General features: G+C 41.7%; 1 protein-coding gene across 1 annotated transcript in view; it reads right to left on the reverse strand.

Annotated features, from left to right (window-relative positions):
- The window catches only part of DNAAF5 (dynein axonemal assembly factor 5), a 32,300-nt gene extending 25,873 nt beyond the window's left edge, over positions 1-6,427 (reverse strand). The window contains exons 1-4 of the mRNA XM_009690117.2: positions 5,878-6,427; positions 5,253-5,437; positions 4,293-4,417; positions 3,550-3,665 (exon numbers count right to left, since the gene is read on the reverse strand). Coding sequence (XP_009688412.2) covers positions 3,550-3,665; positions 4,293-4,417; positions 5,253-5,437; positions 5,878-6,427 — 976 coding nt within the window. The remainder of the gene's footprint in view (positions 1-3,549; positions 3,666-4,292; positions 4,418-5,252; positions 5,438-5,877) is intronic.
- Between the last annotated feature and the right edge of the window lie 2,086 nt (positions 6,428-8,513).

The following is an 8,513-nucleotide window of genomic DNA, read 5'->3' on the forward strand; positions in this document are numbered from 1 at the left end:
GGTGCAATTTGGAAGCAAAGATAAGCAGCTGGAAATTATATCTTAAAGTTATCATTAACTCAGGACTCAAGTCCAAAATTACCAGGTCATTTCTTTAAAACGTTCTGTAGTTATGTATATATAATCATAGCTAAGCCTTAACTGCACAATTTCAGCTGGCAAAATGCATGAAAAGTCAATTAAATGCAGGGTTGAAGCGTTGCCCAAACTTGTAAAGCATATTTATTAGGCCAAGAAGATTATTTCAGACAGTTCAAAAGCAATGACTGGTTGGTGAAGTAAACGTCTTTTCCATCTATCAAAGTTCTAGCAAAACAATTGCATGGAAAATGCACTAGAAACAATAGGTAAGCGAACAGAAAAAAAAAAAAACCCTTGAAAGTTAACTATAATTTGGACCAGTTCCACTTCCATGATAAGGCTTAGCATTGCTAATGAAATAATTAATGAAATAATTGATAGATGCCCCTTTCTAAAAAAGTCTACATGCACGTGCACACACACACACACAAACATACTGTAGAGGAAAAAGCCAAACAACATATAGAAAATAGCAATATTAGCAATATAAAGAGTAACAACTGTTTCAAGGACTAGCATTTTAAGCCTTTGCTTTCACTGATCCTTCCTCTCCTTCACTCATCTGAGTACAGGCAAACTGCACTGTTTTTCACAGCTGTTGAGACAGTTTTAGTGACCTTAAAGTATCAGAATATCAGTCACAATGTCATTAGAAGGGATAAGCACATCAATGACCTACACTGTACCATGGCCATTACAAAATAAGTGAATGGGGCTTAAATGCTCAACTTCAGCACTTTACATTATGTCAGAATATATATACACATAATTATCTACCTAGTAACAAATGTTTCTTCCATCACTGATGGAAATAAAGGCAATCCTTATGACTTACAAGTCCCCTAAAGTAATATTATAACTTACATCGTAGAATAAGGAAAAAAAGTTTATAGCAAGAATAACAGATCAACTTGACTGTCTTCAAAGAGAAACAGTTCTGTCAGATCAGTTACTATTATGAAGTGCTTCCCCTTTCATTCAAGCACTACTGAGTAAAACAATCCTAAGAAAGTATATTTTCAAAGGAGAAAGGACTCCAGAACCCACTGTCATGGAAAGTATTTTGCTGCAGGGGATTCTGTGAAGCAATTGTCAGGTAGGCACAAGTCAAGCGTGAACCTGCTCTTTCACACCCAAAGAGTTTTTGTTCTGTTAAGTATCAGTATAAAAATCAATAACTGACCTGTTTTAATCCTCTCTCTCACCAACAGCCATATGCATGTTTTTAAACATTAACTTTGTGAACCTGAGACAGGAAACAAGCTTCATGCTACTGCAAACATAGAATTTAAAAGCTACCTACAAATCACACGGTGCTAAAAAGTAATCTGTCAGTGTTGTCTATCTTGTTTTCTGGGGATAATGAAGGAAACTACTCTTTCTATTCCCATGTCCTTCATGTATGCTGGTAGATTTTATACCTAGTGTCTTACAGTAGAATTTGAAACCGTGTTAAGGCAAATCTTTCTTCCATGCAATTTCTTGGCTCATTAGTGTTTTGTCTTGTTTTCATTACTCAAACAATTAATAAGGATCCTTAATTCTGCCTTCCCTTCCTCTCATCTCTATGCCCCTTTTCCATCTGGCTGCTGGCTCATGCAGGAGTTATTGATGCTTTCTGCCTCACTGTCTTTATCTCTTTTTCAGTGCAGGCATTTTGATTTACTCTCGTTCAAAACGCATTTAGGGATTTAATGAAAAAATGGATGCTGTTGCTGAACAAATAGTTTCATATATATTAGTGACTGGAAGTGGCAATAAACTCCATTCTTCATTTTTTGCAGGCAAGAAAGCAACAACTTCTCTCAAGGCATGTACTTTTTTTTCTTTTTAAAGTATAAACCCTCAGTTATTTTTGGAAGAGCGTCTACAAGAATATCTTAGTCCTAAGCTATGTACATTAAAAAAAGTGTGACAACAGAATAAATTTCAAGCTAGATGGACAGACACAATTTCCAAAGTCAAATAACCTAAAAAAAGGTCACTTAATAAATTCTGTGTTTTTCAGGATAATGGGTAAATATTAAACACCTAATTAATCTTATACGGGGAACATAAAAGGTGAGGGGACTATCTCCTGACTTTTCAGGCAACTAACTTACAATCCTATTCATCTCTCAATTACTGAGACGTTTTCAGCAGCTCACAGAAGGCTAGAAAGCTTGTATTCTTTTACTTGTTTTATGCGAAATAAAATTCTGCACAATTACAATATTCTACCTACAATTACAACACAGTTGCTTACAGATTTTGAAGTTTACTTAAGTAAAAAGTGTGACTGTTTTCAGAACTGAAATGATTTTTACAGAGGGGGAACTCCTTCCCAAAGCTGTATGAATTACTACTACTTTTTTACCCACAAATGACTATTCAGCGATAGTCCGTGATGGCTCAGTGTTTATGGGGCAAACTTTTAATTCTAGGTCCTGTTATGCACCTAGTTTCTCTGTTGTCTTGTCTGCACTTCCAGGAATGAAGTACTGACATTCTAACAAATGGCATTCTAAATAAATTCTAACTACTGAATTAGTGACATGTCATTCAAGTGTTTATTCTTTCTCCAGCCCACTAGGTCAAACTTGCCTACTGCAAAATCTAGACAACCTTAATTACATCATGGGTTCATATGTGCCATTGTGTTTATTGCGGTACAGGGGGAAAGCTTGCTATACATAAAATAAAGACAAAGATAATCATCATCATGGCTTCACCCATAAAACAATTTAATTAGTAAAAAGTCTAATAGCAGCTTGAGTTTAAGCTGCTTTCTCCCTTCTCTCTCCTCCTTCCCTGTTTTCATTAACAAAACAAAGGTTTTTGTTAACTTTAGATGCAAATCTAAAAGGAGCAGTCTATATCAGGGATGAATTCTGTTCTCATTAAGGAAAACTAGAAAACCGAAACAGACCTCATTAGTTTAGGGGAGAAATTCTCTCTCCCATCTATGAAAATCATTTAAATACCAATACAAGCTGTTGCACTAGGTCTGCCGAAATAAAATAAAAGGCGGCCACCTTTGCTTATAAACAAACAAACAAAATTGTATTTTCCTAATATACTCTTCAATAAATTGTGCGCGTGTTGGGCAGAAGCAGTATGTTGTTTTCTTGAGGTAAAAGAAACAAACAGAGATAGACAAAAGCAAACAAAAAAACCCAAACACTGCTTCCATATCCCCTGTTCCACTGTATGAAAAGCATTAGTACTTTTACAATATCTGCGAGAGTTGTAGGGGCACCAGAAACAGGACAGAAAACTAAAAGAAAAAAACATTCTCACTATAGAGTTTAGTGCCCGAGTACTCTCCCCTGAAGATCACTTTTGCCACTGAACAGCACTACACTTCCCTTATATGTTAACAAATATTATATCTCATGATGAATATTACACACTGTGCTCTGCTGTCACTGCTGTGCCACAGCTTCAGGAAGTATTCGGGAAGTAAAACAACTTCTGTACAATACTCACCTCCTTTGGGATAATGAGATGGTGCAACACTGAAATCAATCTTATCCTTCAGGTCTTCTTCATTCTCTTTCTCCCATTGCAAGCCTATCTTTTCCCAGTAACTCCAAGCCAGTTCCCTAGAATAAAATATAAGTTTTATACCACCTTGCTCAAAAAAGGAAAAAATTCTAAAAGGAGACCTCTGGAAAATATGAATTCCTATATTCAGCTGAAAGGATGGAAAGCATTCCTGCCATTCAGTTTAGGCACATTAAGTGTTTATGCTTCTTATGTACTCAGTGGACAAAGGTATCCTCTTCCAAAGGATAACTCAGAGCCTTTGTGTCAGAAAAATCTCCCCACTGACTATAAAGGAAGCTGAAATAAGTTTAATTGTATGATTACACCCACATGAAAAGAATCACTTTAGTTATTTTTTTATAAATCATTTCTAGCTATTATGGTCATATAAATGTAAGTTCCTTATGAACTTATAAAGTAGCCAATTAAAACAAAACTAACCAAATTTAAAATCAACTCCTTTTCTTTTAAAAGGAAGAATATAATCATACTTACCTGAATGTAGCATTCAAACAAAAGTTACTGGACATAATACTATTATGACTAGGCTAAAGAAAATAAACAAGAAAATCAGGATTTTTTTTTCCAAATAAGGTACCTGTAAGCATAGAAATACTTCCATATAAGATATCTGCATAAATGGAGGAAGAAAAAAAGAAAGAAATAAAAAGTGTTCTCCTTACATGTTTTCAGGAATTTCATCAGTAAAGCCACTGAGTAACAAAGGTACCAACTTGTGAAAATAGGAATATCTGTCTCGTAGGTGCAACAGCCATTCTCCAATGACAGTTGTCACAGCTTGCCGAACCTACATCGATTACAATAAACAAACAAACAAATAAAGATAGGCTATTTTCAATATCTCACAAAAATACCAGGAAAAAAAAGTATTTGCTTTTGGTAGAAAAGACTTAGGATAAGATGAGCAAATAGTCTCAGGAAAAAAGTCAAGAACCTAGGATTTCTCTTATTTGAAGCAAGCATCCTAAGTAGTGTGCAAAGTTACTATACTCCCTGCTGTGTTCTTTCTCTGGCTTAGTTAATCCTAGATTATTTGTTGTACAGGAGCGCATCTTCAGGAGGAAGACAAGATACAGACCTACCCCAGAACACCCTAAATTCTGCTGGTGAAGATTTCTATGAGCACGTAAGAAATGTGAATTAACAGTTTCTCTGGAATTTGAACCTTTATAGCATGTCACTAGGAGACAACTGTCTCCATCCACTATAAAAGAAATCTAAGTTAATGTGAATACTCCCACTCAGGAAATCAAATAGTTTAGTTATAATTAAGTAGGACATTTCAGAATGTTATTATTGCAATCGTATCTTATGAAGGGACCAATACCATTAACGTTTGCCAAGCATCCAAAAAAGTCACAGAGCCAAGTCCAAGAGAAATTTGGCAGAGGAATTTAGACAGAACTGAAGGCACCCATAAAATAAAAAGCCTAGATGCCTATACAGTTCAGCCATCTGCAGAATTAGGCAGCAGCTGAACAGGCTATCCACCCTGCTTTCAGATAGTTTACAACTGACTGTATGTGTCATATTTACATATCCCAGCTGAATAAAAGAAAGCTGGAGATCGAGTAAAACGAGTCAGATTCAAAAGAAGTCCAGAAAAAGAGGGAAACCTGCACCTTAGGAATCTCATCAAAGAATCGCTGGGCCAGATGAGACAGAACATCATCCACCGACTTTCCATTTCCAAACTGTATCACTGTTCCCGTAGCCTGAATTACATCAACACGAACTCTGTAGTGCTGGTGCGAGATCGTTTGCATCAAGGGGCTTATCAAAGATTCTGACTGCATGTGGAAGTGCTCTGTTAGGGCAGAGAGAGAGAGAGCAACTTCAAGTACGCTTTTCTCCACGTGTGGGTGACAGCTCTTGAATAACATCATTTATGTACTACTATGCACAGCAACCACATTAATGTCACTGCCTTTATATAGCATGCAAATTAACTTTATACTATACTGGAGTAGAAAACCAACCCACACGCGCTTTTCTTCCCTACGGCCACCCACATCTCATCCTTTGGGGATGTAATCCCTCAACATCCTTCCCTTGCATAGCTCTTCTCAGATGGATCCTCCAAGCCCTGCAAAGTGCACCTGCAAGGGTCCAAGTGACTTTCTGTATCTCTTCCTCTTCCCTGGCTGCATCCCTGCGAGCTCCTACTAGCTCTTCCCCACAACCCCTGTCCCTCCCGAGGGCTCCAGGCCCACGTCAGCCCGCCGGACCCCTATCCCCAGGCCCCACCTGGCATGGCCTGGGCGCAGGCCACGGCGCACCTGCAGCTTTCGCGCCTGACCTCGGCATAGTCGTCGAGGAGGGTGGCCTGGAGGATGCGGGTAACGTCGGAGAGGTAGGGCGCCATGGAGGCCCCGCAGCGCCGCAGCAGGAGGCTCAGCAGCTGGAGGAGGCCGAGGCGCAACTCCTCGCAGGGCTCGCAGCCCCGCGGCGGGCAGAGGCGCTGGGCCAGCGCCGGCAGGAGCACGGGCAGCATCTCGGCGGGCCGGTCGCCGTGGCCGAGCCCGTGGCGGAGCAGCTGGAGGGCGAGCTCGCGGCACCGCTCCGCCGCGTCCGCCGCCAGGCAGCGCGCCAGCGGCCGCACCAGGTGCGCCGCGAACACCTCCTGCACCACGGCGCCCGGCAGCGGCCGCTCCTGCACCGCGGCCCGGATGGCCTCCAGCGCCCGCAGCCGCGGCCCGCGGCCGCACTCGGGCCCCTGCAGGCAGCTCAGGGGCCGGCTCAGGGCCTGCGCCACCTCGGCGGCCCGCGGTCCCTCGCCCGCCGCCGCCGCCGCCATGCGCCGCTGCCGTCGCCGCGGAAGCGCCGCGCCGTTGCTAGGGACGCGGGCCTGAGGCCGGCTGTTTTGCGGCGGCGGGGTGGCGCTTTACGGCAGCGCTCTGTGGCGCTTTACGGGCGGCGGCGGTCCGCGTGCTGTCGGGCCGCAGCAGGCATAGATGGGTATGTGCTAGCTTAAAGCCTCCACTCTCGTGAGGTATGCGAGGAAAGGTCTTATTTTTCCAGCCGGAAATAACACCGGAGAAGATTCTGGAAATCGCTGTGTGCTGCCCGGTTTTGGATATACGCTACCCCTACGATGAGTGAGATCCCAGCACAACTGCGCACACGGCTGCTGAGCAAACGCGGCCGAGACAGACCCCCTGCCCACAGCTGCCGTACAAGTGCCGGAACGCTAGGGCTGGGCAGCCCGCGCTCAGGGGGTCTGAGCCTTGTTTACTGATGATACTCTGAACAGTGCGAGTGCCTTTAAGGCTATCTGGAAAACCTTAAACCAACATACAGTAAGAAGAGTTGTCCATCACTAATAGTACCCACGTAGTCATTTATATTTATATGAATGTAAACATTTGTATTTATATGAAACTGTGACTAGAAAGTAGAGGTTATGTGGCTTCAGTGTGTGGCTTAAAGCAGAGATCTGCTTTACTACGAGGATAAACACATACAGAGAACAGACTGTGACTGAACATCAGCATGAACAGCTGGCTACATCACTGATTTCAAATTCTTGTAGCCTTACTTGCACACTATAATTTTAGAGTTGTGTATCTGAATAAAGGAAAATGCTGGGAAACTTACCTGAAAACTTCCTAGAGAACATTCACTTTCCTATTCTACAGTGATTTGGCTTTATTCCTGCCAAGACATTTATTGCCAAAATGGCAGTCCCGGTCAAGTCAGAGACATTGCTTGTGAATAACACAGGAACTGAGCCAAAAATTACAATGTAGAGTTGTGCGTGTGGTTTTTTTTTTTTTTTGGTAAATAAAATGCTGAATGAATTTTCCAATTGAGTTGGATGAAAAGTTACTTGGCTATCTGTTTCACATAACTAAGAATTCTAGAGGGCTGCAATGCAGGAAAATATTTAAACCTCTACACTTAATTTAAAATACAAGGCATTATGTGTATGAATTAGCAGGCTTTGCAGGAGACTGGCATTGGTGTCTTACTGATGATACTATTTTCTTGTGTATAACTTGGGAGAGTCACAATGGAAGAAAGAGAAAGAAAAATATCAGAAGAATTTGCTTTACAGGGGCTGAAGGATATAGTCATTCTGAAGTACTGTTTTATATGCAGCTTGCATGGATATAGTTTGGAGGAGGTTTTTAGGAGTCATTCTTAGATTTCATTCCCCACTGCAGTTAACAGGACTGCCTGCTGCCCCTTCACCTGCCAAATGTGCAGCACTTGCTGCACTCATGGTGCACCTCTGCCACTTGGAGAGGAGCAGCAGTGTTGGAAGGGGCTGTATTTCCATGCCTTGCCTCCTTAATGAGGAATATCTTTATCAAGAAAGAAGAAAGCAAAGATAGCAAAGAAAACAAAACAACACCACAACACCTAGAACAGAACAAACAGGCGCCTGGAAAGGATATGCTTGAAGTAAACACCTAGCATAAACCATTAGAGATTGTCCTGAAGAGGCCTTGGACGGGTAATATCAACCAAGGAGCACGGCACTGCGACAGCGGTGCTGTGGTACAGGCTAAGTTACTGCCCAGGAAGGTACTACTGAGGAAACTAAGACTGATGGCAAAGGCAAATCAAACAGGCTGGATTCTCAGTGCTGGACCACCACAGAGTACACCTTCTCGGGGTGAGTTACTTCTGCATGGAAACTTCTACATGTGATGTACTAGTGGCATCACTTTTCCCTTCTGCTTTTCCTGATCTGATCAGCATACAGATAGCAGTAGCAGTAAGTCATCAGTTTCTATAACAGCGTTATATAATTTTTAATATTCATTTGTATTAGTTCTGTAGTGCTTTACACAACACTTTATGTGCTATTCGGATGACCGAGCCTGTACAATCAACAGGGAGATAGGTGTTAGGGTCATCTGGATCTCGAGTAACTA

Source organism: Struthio camelus, chromosome 15 (assembly GCF_040807025.1).
Source record: "Struthio camelus isolate bStrCam1 chromosome 15, bStrCam1.hap1, whole genome shotgun sequence".
Taxonomy (NCBI): domain Eukaryota; kingdom Metazoa; phylum Chordata; class Aves; order Struthioniformes; family Struthionidae; genus Struthio; species Struthio camelus.